The 17,861-nt window shown below is 41.2% G+C and overlaps 1 protein-coding gene across 5 annotated transcripts in view; it reads left to right on the top strand.

The window, feature by feature from the left end:
- Window positions 1-2,867: 2,867 nt before the first annotated feature.
- LOC144719900 (neurexin-1-like) overlaps window positions 2,868-17,861 on the top strand; it is a 297,506-nt gene continuing 282,512 nt past the window's right edge. For all 5 annotated transcript variants that reach the window (XM_078596215.1, XM_078596213.1, XM_078596212.1 and 2 more), the window contains exons 1-2: window positions 2,868-3,262; window positions 9,018-10,297. In XM_078596215.1, the coding sequence (XP_078452341.1) occupies window positions 9,583-10,297 (715 nt within the window). In that variant the 5' untranslated portion in view covers window positions 2,868-3,262; window positions 9,018-9,582. The remainder of the gene's footprint in view (window positions 3,263-9,017; window positions 10,298-17,861) is intronic.

Raw genomic sequence — 17,861 nt, 5'->3', positions numbered from 1 at the left:
ATTTCCTTGTTTTACAGCACTTAGCGCTATGCGCCGTAGTGATCCATTTTACATCACTACACATTTTTCAAATCTTGAACTACTCTCCTGATTCACGTTGTCCAATATAGACGGTCTGATTTGCTTTCCCATGATTCAATCACCTGTTGAGAAGAAATTAGTGGGGCATCTATGAATGGATCACCTTGTATATATTTACTCGGGATGAGCTTCAGATTAAATAAATATAAATTTCAGATTATCCGAAATTTTATATTTTCTTTTCAAATTTATGGACTATTTACATTCGAGTACGTGGTAATTTAAAGTGAATTTGTGTGAACAAAGGTGACGTCATCCAATTCCACGTGAAACCACTTTTGGTGCTTGGAAAAGTATGGAAGTGATGAGTTACGAGTGATGTAATTTCGTGTGACATCACACTTTCGGATCAATCAGAAAACAAACAAAACATTTTCGGATCATTTGAAATTCGTATTTCGGCTTGACATTCTGATGTTTCAGATGCATCTATTGGATCTTTTTGCCAGTATGAAAATAACGAAAATAATAATATGCTTCACCATTTTTTTATTTTTTTATACTGGCAAAATGGTCCGATAGATATAACTGCTCAACCCGAACTATTAATACTTTGATACTTGCATTGGCTTTGTAGTATTCGCCTTTGAGCGTCCTCTGGTAAGACAACGCCATAAAGAAGGCTGTCTCTGGTGTAGGCCTATCCTTTTCAAAGACAATGCATATATTATCAGAGCACGTTTGTTTGCATGTTTTTGCCACAAGTACGTGTGGTTAATGCAGATTTGATGCCTTGCAATAGGGGTATCTATTTGGTGTTTGAACGTCTTAACACCTGCTTTTTTGCCAGAAAGGGAAAAGCCTATTTTTTTATGTTTCAGATTATTAACCTAAAAATTGGGAATATACTGCATACACTCAAGTGTATTGTGAACTAGGGGACAGTTTTGTTTTCCACTGAGCCACATCAAGTCTGACTGCAACTGCGAGCTTGTTCAATCAAGGGCTACCACCTGATTGTGAATGAATCGCCCGTGAGTGGCACGTTACAAAAAATTCCAAGCAGCCATGTTTAGAATTATGGACCCATGTTAATCGTAATGCGCATGATGTGTTATCAAATCGTTGACAATAAACGATAATTATACATCACGTAATATAAAATTACACTGGGAAAAAAAGTACATTGTTAAATGCCACCTAGTGGAAAGGATGTGCAATTCAACTCGAGTGTGTCCGTCTGATTCCTTTTAACGACACGACCTTTAATCAGCCACCACTAAAATTCGGAGCAAGCATGTATGGCCGTATAGAAATGGCCGAGATGGCTTTTATATTTTACCAACAGCTTAAAACTGTGCTTTCCCTCCGAATGAATTATTTCGCGTTAGAGCCCCAGGTGTGGGCTGACTCAATTAGGCACCTGCCCGCTGAGCACTTGCAGCTTGGCTCATCACATTCAACCCCGCCGGTACCCAGCGGGGCACGTTCACACGGGTGCCATGGTTTCACCAACACAGCCCAATTGACGCAACAGATCACGCATTACAAAACAACCAACCCCCCACCCCTTCCCGGTCCATAGCTTTTACGTGCAAGTAATTTTTTAAGGGTGCAATTAACGAGCGCGTTTTTCGTTTCCAATAGATTTTTCACCGACTTGACACACAATGATGAAACAGAGCGGCCTCGCCAAGGGCGACGTTGCACGTTTGAAGTCATTATTACGATAACAAATTATTGACACCGATGCGTCATTACTATTGTCATCGGATCATTCACGCGAACCACGCAACAAACGGCAACGCGAATCTGCCATTCGATTTCGCCGCAAATCGCAAACAAGCACACTGTCAGATCACACCTGCACGGAGGCGTTTGCTTGGTTATGCATGGAGCCTTTCTCTGGGTGCCTCCTTTCCTCTGCGCGTGAGCCACGGTTCGGCGTCTTCGCGTCGTGCATCCCCACAAACAAAGACAGAGATCCCCCGTATAGCCTTGGCATACCATTGGGGCAAGTGCTGTTAGCGAGCACCTATCAGGGCCGACACGGCACACACGAGGGGGTGGGTGGCCAGCGACCACGCTCGGCCGCTTTTTGTCTCCCGGGTGGCGATGTTAACACAGCGCACCAGGTACTCGTTTGAGGCTGAGTCGACCTAGAGGAGGCTCACAACGGGTTCCGAAATAATCGTCACTGGGTGTTGGCCGTGAGCGGGAATCGCATTCGGGTCGCCGGGTTCGTAGCGCAGCGCGCTCACCGCTACTCAAAGACCCCCTCCCCCCCCCGTATAACCTGAACAGACTGTTGGGGCAAGTGCTGTTAACGAGCACATATGAAGGCTAGAATGGCACACGAGGGAGTGGGTGGCCAACACCACGCCCGGTCACCTTTGTACCCCGAGTGAAAATGCTTTTACGCATCGCACCAGGTACTCATTTGAGGCTGCGTCGACCTACGGGAGGCCCAGGAGCGGCGCGGATAATCGTCACTGGCGGTGGCCGTGAGCGGCTTCGTAGCGCAGCGCGCTCACCGTGACACTACGGCTGCTGCACACACGCGCACACACACGCACAGACACGCACAGACACACATTCACACACTCGTCCACACCGTGCGACGTGGCACAGTCTCACGTCCCCGGCGCTCGCCACTCCACGCCGTCGCCGTCGCCCTATATTTTGTCGACTTGTTGCGACTCTGGTTGGCGTAGAGTGGTTCAGTGGCTAATTTCTCGCTGCCATTTGACGTGCTCGGACGTGGTGGGGGTGGGGGAGGAGGAGGCTGGGGTGGGGGTGGGTTGGGGGAGGGGGCCGCGTTGTTGTGTCGATGCGCGAGGCGGCTATTGTCCCGTGCCGCGCGGGCGCACGATCGTGGCTCGCTCTTCTTCTTCGGCTCCGCTTGTTCCACTCGTGACGTCACCGGCGCATCTCGACTGATCCCGGCGCGAACGAACGGGCAGAGGCGTTGAAGGCATCGCCCAGCAGGGGCGGCGGTAACGGCGTTCGGCGGAGGCGTAGGTAGTAATATCAGCGGCGGCTTGCAGACTCGGCTGCGCGTGCGTCTTCGCGGGCACGCGTCCATCGTGAAGAATCCTGGAGCGTGGGAGCGACAGCGAGAGAGAGAGAGAAGCGGAGAGGGAGCGAGACAGGACGCAGGACCCCGCCCGCTTCTGTGTTATCGCCGCTAGAGTGATGACAAGGCGGGGAGCGAGGGAGACCTGCGAGAGAAATACCGCAGGTAGGAAGGAGGAGGATGTTGCAATGCGCGGCGGGCACACAGCGAACGAATGAATGTATGCACCACTCGCAAGCAGCAGTAGCAGCAGTAGCAGCAGCAGCGCAACACGTCGCGTGCTCATTTCGGTTTGTATTCGCACGTAGGTGTCTGTCCGTGCCTCATGTCTCGGTGTCTCTGCGTGTGTTTGTTTCCCGTGCGATTACACCGCGTGTACAATCAGTCGTTATCTTGTCACGGTATTGCCGGTGACTTGTTTATTTATCCCTCTGTCCGTTACATCCTGTGTGGATTTGAAATGTCATGTCAATGACGGCAGGGATGTTATGCGTGTATTCTCTCTCGTTCACACGGCGTGTTGGACCAGACAGGGGCATATATTGAACACGGTCGTGGTTGTCTTTTGTTTATATATAAAAAACATACTAGCCTTAAATAAATAATGCAAAGCATTGCCTGATGTTACGACGTGAGATTGAAATAATTGTAGCGTTCTTTGGGCGTCATCGTGGGTGGTTTCGGCGTGGGATGTGTGCGCGTGTGCGCGCGTGTGTACGAGCTTGGTTGTAAACAGCGCGACCGAGTTGCGCTAATTGATGGGAGGCAGAGGCGTTGTTGCTGTCCAAACCGAACGGGGTGCTGCTGCGCCTTCAGCCGCCCCGTGCACACAACAGCGGAGCCCTCTGCTCTCTTTTGTTTCGACGCACGTTGAAGCGACCGGGGGGATATCGAGGAATCTCTTTCGGATCTATTAGACGGGACGGGCGTTAAATGTCATTAATGGCTTCGCGGCACAGCGTGCGCGTGGGTGCCTTGGTACGCATTCGACGGGGTTTTTTTTGTTACGCGAATATAATAGCCCATGGCTTAGTGTTGTCAGTGTGTGTGTGTGTTTACATAGGGGTGGATTATCAGACGGGTGTGTATACATTATGCACAACATGGAACAAAATGGAATGGTCTACAGTGCAATGCGGTGTGTGTCAATGAATGGCAATGATTACCATGGCTCACAATGCTGCAGCTAACAGTTCACTTTTGAGGAATTGCTTTGTTGACTGCTGTGTTTATTTTTTGACACGTCTAATATATGTTGGGTGTCGTGGTGCCTCTGACTATGGTATCCCAATGCGATGAACCGAAATTTCTTGACGGCCTGGAATAGCACGTAAATTGCTTTGAAATAATATTGTGAACGTGGAAATGTGAACATTTTAATTATTGTTGTGCATTAATCGCGTGCTTCTGTTGCTACTATTATTATTGTTCTGGTGATACAGGGTTACAATGCTGGAGTGATTGTAGATTTTTGTATATATATAGTGTAAACGGTATCATTATTCACATTACATTTTGTTTACATGCATAATGGGGTGCGTCGAAAACAATATATTATGAATTAATGTGTTAGATTTTATGACATGTTTCTGTCTAATGTTATACATGCCACATCTGGTGTGTGTGGGTTGTGCGTAGTAGTGAATGCGATGCATTATTGGTTCTCGGGGTTTGCCTCTTCAGGACCGATCCTCAACAATTTTGGGCGCACTCAGCCACGATACTATTTTTGTGGTGGTTAAATATTAGTGTTAGCCACAATAGGCCATTCTCTGCCTTTCTCAGTGTCAAGATTTGACAACCAACCCACAATTTCTAAATTGCCCTTCATGGAATGCTTGCTGTGTGCGAATGCAGCTCCGACTGTCACCTCCAAGGGAATCTCTCACAATCAGTTTGCCACGATGATTGTTATACGCGGAGAGAGATACACTATTGATGTGTTGTGGATTTGCATTCTGATTTTATTTACAAAGGTTGCTAACCATGACAACCACACCACCAAAGGCATGTGTATATATATATAAGAAGCATGTGCTTTGCAATTAAAGAGACTCTGTCTCTATGCTCTTAAGAGATTAGTTTGTCTAATAACACGTTTGCAGTGATTGGGGGATTGGTGGCTTTAAATAGGTACATATCTTAAGGCTGTTTGCTAGTATGTATCAATCGGAATTTACCCATTAGTGAAATGTACCTGCTCATGAATATGCGAGTAAATGATGTAATATTTTTCAACAAATTTCGTCGGAAAGCAACCGCCTAATTTTGTTGCAAAAATGCTTGTTAGGCTTACGTATGTTATCCGAATCATGTTTCATATTTCAGATGTTATGTTGCACAATCGTACCGTAAATCAACTGATAGAGCACATTCAGTGATGAGCTTTCGTGTATATATTTTTTTAAATCGAATTAATTGAGTACCTGAAGGGAATAATATTTTCAGGAGTTGTTACGATCTGTGCTGTGCGTGCTTGTTTGTTTGGGTGTTCATGTACAGCCATTTTGTAAATCCACTGCTGGATGAGGGTCTCCTCACACCATGTAGGTTCATGAGGGTTATTTGTCCATACTTCACCATACCGGTCAATGCAGGATGGTGAAGGCGGGGAACATGATGGAGCATAGAAGTTCAGTACAACAATAGATGTTTCTGCATTGCCCTTTGCTGCCCAACACATAGCTTGAGAGCCATGTGACAACCTGTCTGTGAGCATGTTGCTCGCCAAATCCAAGCACTATCCAGGCCTAAATCCAGCTTAGCTTCTGAGATCTGATGACGTGAGGAGCATTATGAGTAATGTTGGTCTGGAGTGGTTATTTGTTTATAATGTGACAAATGACACACCCTTGCCTCTTAATGTGCACGATTGCATTGAAATGACAGAGTTCACGGGAGTCGATAAGAAAATACCGACGATGCATTGCTGATTAAAACAATTACAACTCGGCCAGGTTTTGAATAAGGATCTTGTGATATCCGTAAACAATGCAGTGCAATGAATCTCAAGGTCTTTTTTGCAAGACCTGTTGTGATCGTGATTATTTACAGAACAAAAACATTCAGAACATTGCATGGAGAAGATTTATTTTCCACTTTTGTGAAAAAATATATATATAGTGTGTGCTTTGCATTCCTTCACTGAATATGTTTGATTATTTGTTTACTCTTTGGTACTTTGTAAATAATACATATTGACGGGATTTTTTTGTGATTAAGCGCACTGCACTACAAACCTGGTTACCCAAGTTAAAATCCTAGCAACGGCTAGCATCTGAAGTGAGTGATATTTGAACCGGTCCTGGGCTGACCAGCATGGTGAAGTATGGTCAAAGAAAGCCCCCAAAGCTGCCATGGCTTGCAGAGGCCTTCATCTAGCTCTGGATTGCTGCAGTGCTGAAAGTTATCATTATAATTAAATATTATAATAAGTAATGCATAGCAATTTAAAGCTTTCGTGACTGCAGGGATTCATCTTCTTGGTTCTTTCGGTAAAGTCACGTAGAAGGGAAATAATAAAATAATAAAAATAAAACATAATAAAATACAATTCTCACGACGTTTCGGCCACAACGCAAACAGCCGTCCTCAGGTGAATTTCTATAAATATGCTAAATTCATCTGTTGATATGCAAATTCTTTTGTCAAGGCACCCTTCCTCCCCTAACCCAGCTTAAATATACCCTTGCCAAGCTTGGTGGTGTTCATTCAGGCGCTGTCTTTCCGACAGACCTGTTCTTCACCTGAGGACGGCTGCTTGCGTTGTGGCCGAAACGTCGTGAGAATTGTATTTTATTATATTTTATTTTTATTATTTCCCTTCTACGTGACTTTACCGAAAGAACCAAGAAGATAATGCATAGCAGGCGAGCGCAGTAGTAAGGCTTGTTCCTCAAAGCAAGTGAGAGCCTGGGTTCGATTCCTGATTCAGGTGCCTTTCTGTCTGTAGCTTTTGAATGTGTTTCTCGCTCTTTTCTGCATGGATTATCTCGACATCTCCATTTTCCTCCCACAATTAAAAAAAACATAAAATTGTAACTGGTGTTGGCCAAACATTCCAAACAGATGGTAAAATAATTACCCGCAATATACTCAATTGGGATTACTCATTGCAACATCGCCCCCTTAGTGAAAACGTGTGGCAGGACCCTGCTGAAAAGAGTCATGAGACTCAGTGAGGCTTACCTGGGCAAACGACCATTATGAAGCATATTAATGAAAGCTTAAATTAAGTGTCTGAAATAATTATTACTTTTACATGTTAGATGCCGATGCAATGTTTTGCTTTAGTGTTCTTTAAATTGCGCTTTTTGTAATACATTGATTATCAAATGTTATAAGTAAACGAACATTCCTGTTGCATTGTATTATTTACACGGACTAAATATAATGACGAGGCTTGAGTGGTGGCGCAATGACTGGCGCACTGCGCTATGACCAGGCTGGTTGAGTTTGATTCCAGGCCATGGCTAATGTCATTCGTGAGTGATATGTGAACCAGTTACAGGCACCAGCACGACGAATTACGGTCAAACAAACACTCATGACAGTCGAGGTATGGTGAGGCCTTCATCCAGCAGTGAATTGGCAAAGGGCTGTGAATTATTATTTATTTTCTCTAAATGTAGTACTTTTGAATAGAACGAAAAAACTGACTTTCCAGCTATCAAAGATAAATATTATGCACAGATGGCACTATCTGCGTTCGTGTGAAACATGAAAACCACAGCTCTTGTTTGTATTTCTCTTTTTACCTTTGTAATCTTTACTTTTTATCTGATTTGCCATTTAATGATTTACCACATGTCTGAAACCTCAATTCAAGAGCAATTTTGCATTCAGAGCGCGTGCAAGATTGCTCATTAGGTGGATGTTTGCCGTGTTTGATTATGTGTAATTTTACTATCGGCAAGGCACTACACTGCCCCTTGTCTTCCGCAGAAATGAAATTCCGTTTGCAGCTACTCTATGCAGTCACCAAATGTGTGTGAAAATAAATATATATATAAACATCCATATAAACAAATGGCATATAAATAAATATTTCCCTACTGAGCTATGAGGGTATGGCTTGTGATGTGTTATATTACATTTTTCTAATGGAATTCAGGCTATAGGACCAGGAGGGAGTGGTGGATATTGGCTGCCATGGTTTCCAACCCTCTAAGGACTATGGGCTGAGTTGGTCCAAAGGATTCCGATGTAATTGTTTTTGGATGATGGCAGATGTGTACTTCTTATATCTCCAATTCTCATCCCTTGTTGTGTCTTTTAAAACTTGTCTGTGAAATCTGTTTTTCGCAGTTATTCATTTCATCTTTAAAAATAGATATATATTGTACTGTTTTGACAAAATATACTTAAATGGGAAAATGTTCATGAATAGAGGAACAATACATAATTAGAACTCTTAGGTTTTTTCGGTAAAGTCACGTAGGTAACGTGATTTTTTTTTTACCTACGTGACTTTACCGAAAAAACCTAATAGTATGAATCCTTGCAGTCAAGAAAGCTTCAAATCTAGAAATAATTACAACTGTTCATATCAATTCAACCTTTATTTTCTCTTGCTTTAATTACATTCGTGATGGCATTTTAAAATTAAAATAATAGTAAAGCGATATTTTAAATTGTTCGTGACTGCAGGGATCCATACATCCTCTTTGGTTCAACCAAAGAATATTTGAAATTCAAATGTGTTCGGGTTCTTGCAGTGCTCAGAAGTAATCGTAGAGCAATATGGCAGTGTATAATTACTTTCATAGCCAAAAATTAAAGAGCATTTTACAAACACTGTTGCTCCACAGTGACCTCTATAAAATATCCACTAATGGTTACTTTCTTCAAAATGTCACATTTCTTAAAGTGTCGTGTTTTTTTTTTACAACAGGTAATTATGACCTTATTTCTCTTTCAGGCCCGCAGCACTAATTCCTGCATCGCGGAGTTAAGTTTTTTTGTCTTGAACCGAGAGCCAAAGGATAGTGAAAACAAGCGCAACGCCACCACCTTGTAAGAGATTGGCGAGGAGAGCAACAACAGCTGCCGCATAATAATTAGACCTCCAGGGTTAGACTGCGGAGGGAGGAGGGAAAAAACCTTGTAGCGTTCAGCCGGAGCAGGAAATCACCGGTTGGAAGTGGCCATTATGGATTCTATGTGTTCTACCACCTTGGAAATTCCACTGAATCTTAAAAAGCCGAATCAGCAAGATTGTGCATCAGTGTGATTTACAGCTGTACCTGTCTGGAGGAAGACTTCATATTTTATATTACTCTTAAGCAAGAGGTGGAACTGCATTTCCTCCCAGACCCCCCCCACCCACCCCTAAAAGCTTTTATCTGCTTTACCTTCATACCTATTTCGCTGCTTAAAGGAAACCATTAGCACTTTAGGTGACAACAAAAAAATACATAAGTTTAAAACATACAAAAAAGTGTTACATATTGAACATATACATAATTGCACTTCAAATTGCGAAGATGACTCGTTCAATGTCATCACTGAGCTGCGCAATCGTGTTTAGTTTGTGCCTCTTCGTGACAACAAATCTGTCCATGGGGCTGGAGTTCACCGGTGAAGCCGATCAGTCGACAAGGTATTTGAGATGGGACCAAAGTGGAAACGGAAACCTGAGTTTTCAGTTCAAAACCAATAATTCCAAGGGACTTCTGCTGTACGTGGACGACGCCGGCATCTGCGACTATCTCGAGGTCATAGTCACAGGTGGCCAGGTCCAGCTACGAATAAAAATTCACTGTTCGCAGCCGCTCATCCACAGGGCATCGAAGCGCATCGACGACAACAACTGGCACGCGCTGCTCATCAGCATACGCCTGAAGCACATCACTCTCGCGGTGGACGACGAGATCGTCTCGGGGGAGGTCGTGTCTAGGGGGCAGCAGCTAAGCGTCAGCAGCGACCTCTTCCTGGGAGGAATCCCGACCGAGGAGCGGATCCAGCAGCTCACCTCGAAGGAGGTGAAGGGCCTGCCGTCGTTCAAGGGATACATCTCCAATCTCAAGTACGGCCACTCGACGCCGATACTCATTAGCAGCAAGGGAGTGCGGGCCGAGTGGCATCAGGTGTGCAAGGAGCAGAACCCCTGCAAGAATGGCGGCGTCTGCTCGGTGGAGATCAAGGAGGTGGTCTGCGACTGTTCCAACACTGGCTTCCAGGGCCGCTATTGTCACGAAGGTAAGTGCCCTGAAATGGTCTGCACGGGCGCCTCGTGTGTTCTTGCTTTTCCAAATTGAAAATGAGCTGCATTTGCTTAATATAACACACGCTCTGCAGGGGATAGGCGGTACACGGCGGAGGGTAAATAGATTGCCTCTGGGCTTTACTTGCTCCTCTCGTCTTGTTTTCATGACACTTGGTTTCCTCGTAGTAATCTTTTTTCCATGCACATTTTTTATGCTTTGGTTAAAAAGGCCATTAGACTGTTTTTTTTACTAAAATTAAATTCCAATAAATGTGTTATTAGACGTGGTGAGGGGTTTAAAAAACGAAACAAATACAATTTAATCCGGTAGATTACAAATGTATAGGGAAGCCCATTACATTCACAAACCTGAATAATAGTCACTTTAAAAACTCCAACCACACGCCTAGTAATAATAATAAGATTGAGTCAATTGGTTTTACTTGCTGGAGTAACGTTCTATGCGGAAGCTGCTGCTGAAGGCTTCTAATTAAAGCTCATGATCACCCCCATTGCTTGTTTGAGCATGTGTGGAGGGCATTTGGAAGCCGCCCGTAGAGCAGTTAGCACACTGCACTACGTACCCTGCCGCTCGAGTTCAATTCCCGCTCACGGCCAACACCAATTACGATTATCTGAACGGGTTCTGGACCTCCCCGAGGTCAACTCAGCCTGAAATGAGTACCCGGTGCGGTGTATGAACATCGCCACTGGGGTGACAAAGGGTGTGGTGTTGGCCAACCATTCTGGCCTTCATAGGTGCTCGGCGAATAGCACTTGCCCCAACAGTTTGTTGAGGCTATACGGGGGGTCTTTGTCTTTGGGGGACAATGGGAAGAAAGAGAAACAGTGGGGGGCCGAATGCTCTGATGCCACAGAATGTGTAATCTCTGGGCTTGTGTAGTTTCACGTACTAATGGCAGTACATAATTCTTAATACACGATCGTAAAATTACAAATTTGAATATTTGTAATCTAATATGGTTGATTTTAATGTAAAATATATAATACTAATAAATACATATGAATGGACATCTTCATACCGTAGTTTGAACATTTAGAGGTTAAAATTAAACGCTGCACACATAGCATCCACCTTTGAAAACAAAATTATGCTGCTAAATACATTAAACAAAGATGCGTTCTGCCTCCACTGCAATGTTTTCCATAATGCATCAATTTATATTGTTTTATTTGCATTCTTTTACTGCAAGTATTGAACACGCGTATACTGTAATAGTAGACTCTGCTTAATAATTTGGCAGAATGTGTTATATATGCATGGTAGAGTAAGATCAAATCAAGGAACCCCTGGAGAAGGTGTGTACTATACAGCAGATGCAAACCATCGTTGGAAAGCAAATTGCTTCACAGTGACTAACTGATGCACATTCACCATATATGCTATGATTGTTTTATGCGTTTATATACAACATCCGAACCTCCCCCACCCTTCCTGGAACCACTGCTCTGCTTATATTGTTACAGTACATGCAGCAGAATTCCCTTTTAATAAATATACATGCATCGGCAATTTTTTTCTTCAACAACTTGACACCGAGGGCAAAAAATGACATACAAGTATTGACCTCAAAAATGTTTTTTTTTTTAATGCTGTCTATAATAGCTACAAAATAATAGTAGTAATGGCAATGTTAAGCGACTTTCTCTCTTTCTAGAAAGTGGAGAAGTAATCCAATTGTACCGCTTCATAGCCGAACTTTACGAGTGAATTGTTACAATAAAAACTGGTGGGAAATTCGCGTCACGTGCCAACACCACACTTTACTGCTGATCACTATACTGCACTTGCGCGGCTTGTCCAAGGTCGACGGGTCATGACCTTCTTATTAAGGTGAAAGTGGTGGTCGGAAGATGTCCACATGAAGAGAGAATACAACGAGGGAAAAAATGCTCTGCTGCCGAATTTAAAGAAGAGTTGTCTTGTTGAGGAGTTCAAAACAATAATAATTTAAAGGATATTTAATACAAGAGCATTTCTGCAGGTTACAATGGCTATCTCAACGGTGTGTGGAAATAATATCACAAAATGCAACATCAATTGATCTCTGTTGGTTCACGTTTAAAACAGCCGGCTTGGGTCAATGATGTTGCTCTATTAAACACGTTTCTTGGACTGATTTATATTACCAAGAACATAAACCTGACAACCATTGTATGTACAGTTTTTCGGTGGGGTAACATGCGACACATAATTTACCAAGCAGCCATGGCATTGGATGGATATTGAATTGTAAACGCACTTACTACCATAATAAACATTCTCAAAAATACACACCTGGGTGGTATAACAAAAATATATGCCAATATCAGAAATCTATGTGCCACCTGCTGGAATTTCTGGGAAACTTGATATTTCTCTGTGAATATCATTATACATGCTATGGCAATCACCTAAACACATATTGGATAATCACACTCCCTGGTTCATTGACACAAATATGTTAAAATAGTGTGCCCTGGGAGCAGTTCGGAATAAACCCATAACCTGTGTTATTATAGTAATGTGTATGCTAATACTATGTGTGCATCTGTAGTAGGTAATATGCAGTATGCTAATAAGTGATAATAGCTGCACGTATGATTTTTTCAAGAAAAATTCCCATAATGGGCCTCATTATACATACACTACAACATTCCCATTTGAATTGTCAGACTTCAGGAGAGCCTAGTCTTTTTTTTATTATTAAAACAAGGCAACCAAAGCGGACAAGAGCAAACGCTATCTAATCGCTGACAGTCACACACGAAAAGAAGATGAAAATCTAGGGGGGGGGGGCAAGAGAAGGTAACAGGTACATCGATGTTTTGTTATTTATTTGCCAATACATTTTGTACTCCAATGAGTGACAGTCACCGCAGACGTGTGTTGTCATGGCAACGGGGCCAACCGCCGAGCAGATTTACTGCAGACATTTGTCATGTCCCCATGACAGAGCCGGTGGCTAATGAGACTGTACGTTTCGGACCGCATGTTCCAATGACAGGAACATCAGCTGGTTATGCAAATTATAGGGGGTGGCGAGCAGTAACATCTTATTTATTGCCTCAACAGCCCACCCTGGATTCCGAGTGGCTTTCAATCTAACCGCCAGCTGTTCTCATGTTGCCGCAACTTTCTTGTCAACTTTTATTATGAAAACATTAACCGGTTTAATCGTTCTGTTGAATTAAATGTTACATAACTCCTAAAGTGAAAACGATTAATGGTAAAATTATAAAAACCGCATTAATCATTTGTAGTTCAAGTTTCAAAGTATTATGGGTTTTACTTGTTCTTTGTGCCAACACTGAGTGAAACTTTTTTTTATATCATGGCAAATCTGTTTATATTGTATTTCTTGTGGAATATTACTCCAAAAATTAGTTTTAGCATATAGAAGCAAATGCAAGGTTTGTGCAATGTCAGTTTTAATTGTTTCTCAGTAAGGGTGTGCACATATAATTAGATTTATTGGAAAAGGTCTATTTATATCTATCATTTAATCACAAACATTTTGGGGGTAATTTAACTAAATCACTTTCATTGACTCTTTAGTCATTTCATCATTAATTTGATGGCACGTTTTAAAAGCAACATTTGAGAGCGTGTTTTTATTTGTAACTTTTGACAGACATGGCAATTGCTTAACATGTATGGATCAGTTTTATGCAGCTTTTACAATAATTGAATTTTGAAAAACCCCAGTGTAGTTAATTTTTAAGTTTAACAATCGATGTGAGCCCAAAAAACTATATTGTGGGATATTGTGATTTAAGCAAAGCAATTATTTTGCAGATATCATTGTTGATTGGTTTTGGAATAAAGTGTAAAATAATAATAATAATTCTACAATAAAAAAAATATCCAAAAAACTAGTTAGCAAAACTTGTATAAATTGCCAATATTTAAGTCTAATTCTCACATATGAAGAAACGTTAAAAGCCGTATATAATTACACGTAACATAACATTCAATTAAACAAGCCCCTTTATGGAAGCACCCTAGCAAGTATTGCACTGCTTTCAAGAAGCGATCTTGCATTGTGAAGTAGTCACCAAAAAAAAAGAAGCATGGCCCATTTTATATGTGCGAGTCATTTATGACTTGTGAAAAACAATTGATATTTTAAATCTGAGAAACTCTTTCAATTATGGTACTCTGATGTGTTCTCGGGTCGTACCTGCGTGCCATTCGGCGCGACACCATGCCGAAAAACAGAGTATGACCCCGAAAACACTCATCGTCGAAGAGCTGCTACTGCAAAAACCTGCATCATAGATTTACATTGTTTTGTTTCGTAAAATTTGGGAACCCAAACAACATTGAATATCAATGTTCAGAATTTTCCTGTTTTGAAGAAAAAAAGAAAGAAAAAGTTTTGGCACCACGAACTCTTAAAACATTATTAGCTGTGTAATGTGAAACCTAATCATAGTTTGCATGGATTCTTTAAAATGTTTCCTTTTTTTGTAAACACCTTTTGTAATTGTCGAAGGATTTAAGACGGTCAAGTCTGAGGTAAAGCTGTCCAAAGATCAATTGCCAGTTGAAATGTTACAATACATTTCCTTGTGTCGATTATACCATTTGAAATGGAAGGTTTGAAACCCATAACTGCTTAACACGTTGGGTAGGTCATCTCACTTCCTGGATTCTCATTTTGAGGTCCTGGATATTTTTTCCCTGATGATATTTGATGTATTTCCAAATGACAAGTTGCATCCATTACTAAATTTCTTTTGAAGTATTGGTCTTCAACTCGGTGGCGAACTGAAATAATCACAATTGATGTATTAAACGTTTGTGCACCACGTAACAACGTAATTTATTTGGCTGGGCTGTCAGGTTGGTGGAGGTTTCCCCAACACATATTTGGTCAGATCGTTACGTGGTCAAAACCGAAAAATCGATTTTTAATGACACCTTCTTATAGTGCAGTTTGGTCATTAATTGTATTCACAAATTACATTATATAAAACGGCTGCAATACCTTTAAACAGGTTATTTCAGTTGTTAAGTAATTGTCAAAATGCAGAGAAAGGGTTTATCATACGGTGTTAATGCCTTGAGGGCAATAATTAGCATCTAATGATGCAGACCCCTATACATCATTTCTGGCATGGCACTATGAGCTTGGTTGTAGGGAATCGTGACTGACAAAACGATGCTGCTCGCTACGGATTTATGGTAAATGTCCGCGTGTATTGTCAAAGGGCAGCTGCAAGGAAGAGTCATTAACTATTGATTTTGGCACATGGCTCGGGGAACTGAGCATCCATCTGTGCCCAAAATGGATTCCCAGTGCAATTCTTCATGCTCCGAAATGGGAAAAGAATTACGCGCAGACCCATCGCATCTTCTTGAGCCGAAAAATAAAACCCAAAACAAAACACAGTCATATATTTTGTAAAAGTAAACAAAGACACGAGGAACTAACAACATCCATAATAAAATATATACTCATCCTGTAACCTCCGTCAAATACAAAAGCTCATATATGCAATGCATATGGTCTAAACGCTATATATACAATTAGAAATGTAGAAATTATTCTGCGTACAAAAATGCATTTATAACGTCTTGTATGTGTATTAATATGAAGAGCAATGCAGTCTGATTTTGGAGCAATTGTCTTTGGTTCTACTGCCTGACAAGTAACAGAGTTTGGATTCTACATTATTCCAAATACTTGGTCACTACTAATCTATTTGGTGTTTAAATAACGCTTTCATTAATGTGGCATGTTCAATCTACCTTCGATTTCAATGTGAATGTAATTCATTCGGCTTAACATATAATACATGAAACTAGGTGAAATAAATGGACCATAAGGATTAAATTTCATCTTTTAATATGGATACATTATAACTGCCCTTGATGTGTATAAGGTTCAGTTCGCACCAGTATATACAGTGGGGCAATTTTAACATATGCAGTGTATACATCTGATGTAAACCAAACACAATTCAACCGATATCCATTGAGATTTCATAAATGCTATGCAGAATCCTACATGAATATTTAATGTGTATAGGATCCTGCATAATTCCTTTCAATCCCATAGAATATTGTTTATTGTCTGAATGTTATTTTCCTGTGATATTTATGAAATGTCCACCATGCACTGCCACAGTCCCTTAACGTGTAATGTATAATAGCCGTCTATGATCAATGATAACAATTAAAACTTGATTATAAATGACAAACTATGTTCTAAAGAATCGTTTTCACGTGATTCACAATTGAGGTTTATTTCTTAGAAACGTATTTGAACATTGTCGTAATTCTTGAAATATCACATGGTGAACAGATCTACACAATACGACTGTACGAGTTGTCTTCTCATTGCATATTGAGGGCATTGCACTACAGTACATCGCCATGAGGTTTTGATGACATGAAATGTTGTGATGTTAACTTATTCACCTAACAGGTACATTTTAAATGTAACCCTTTGAAGACCAAGTGAGCTCTGGGAAGAGTGATGACGATGTTGAAGATGAATGTTGGCAACCAAAAATTTCTGCTGGCGAACCTGATTTCGCAAACTCCACAGATACACAATATACATCTATCGAATTTAAGCTCGTCAAAAAAAAACCCAATTGTGGTAACATTCACCACGCTTTCCCTTGCCAATAAACGTCACAGAAGTGGGCTTTGAATTTGATAGCGCGTGGGGCGTGCGTTTCTTTTTTTATTCTTTTTGTTTAACAAAAGTTTTTTGGAGTCTTGAGAATGTTAGTAAAATTTTATCAGTTGAGCTGCGCATGCCATCTCGACATGGGAAAATTTTACAGGAGCTGCATTCTTATGACTCTGTCCTGTGGTCTGCAGACTTTCTGTGTGTGGCTTATATCTCTGCTCCAAAGGTGTATTCCCCAGGAATGGATTCTCTCATTTTTATAAGTGTTCGTGTACTGTTGCTTTTCTCAATAATGTGCTGTCTGCTTGTGATTCACAGTGCCTAGAATCACAGAATAAGTTTTTATTCTATATGCTGGTTGTCTTTCTCATCCGCGAGCCAGTGGGCTCGCTCTTCTGCATGACATTTGTCATGCAAAGACAATTGTCAACTGCATGCCTAACAAAGACTTTTTTCTTTTCTTGCTTTATGCTGTCAGATGTCAACTTTGAGGAAGGTAGGTATTTTAGACTGATGTTGCTTAGAATGTAGAGATTAGTGAGTACACAAGCATAGTTTTTTTATTGCAGATATATGAAAGCAACCCCTCATTCAAAACAAATGGTAATTTGCAAAAAAAGTTTTTTTTTAATCCATTCCTCATTTTCAATAAACTACTTTTTTCAATAAACTACTATTTTACATTTCATTCGAGGAAATAGCAATATGTTCCGAATTTATTTTCTCACAACTACCGTGTGCAAGTTATACATTGACTTACAACATTAAAAAGTATGGGACTGCACATCACTATGACTGTGAAGATATTAAAATCCACAATTTTAACAAATGGCGCCAAATGTATGTTTGAGACATAATCCCAACTTGGAGTGAATTTTAATATTTTTTCTTCCCAAACAAATTCAGC

Source organism: Lampetra planeri, chromosome 7 (assembly GCF_965212315.1).
Source record: "Lampetra planeri chromosome 7, kcLamPlan1.2.h2, whole genome shotgun sequence".
Lineage (NCBI taxonomy): Eukaryota > Metazoa > Chordata > Hyperoartia > Petromyzontiformes > Petromyzontidae > Lampetra > Lampetra planeri.
The sequence above is the reverse complement of the archived record's forward strand: the minus strand, read 5'-3'. Positions and strand labels throughout refer to the sequence as shown.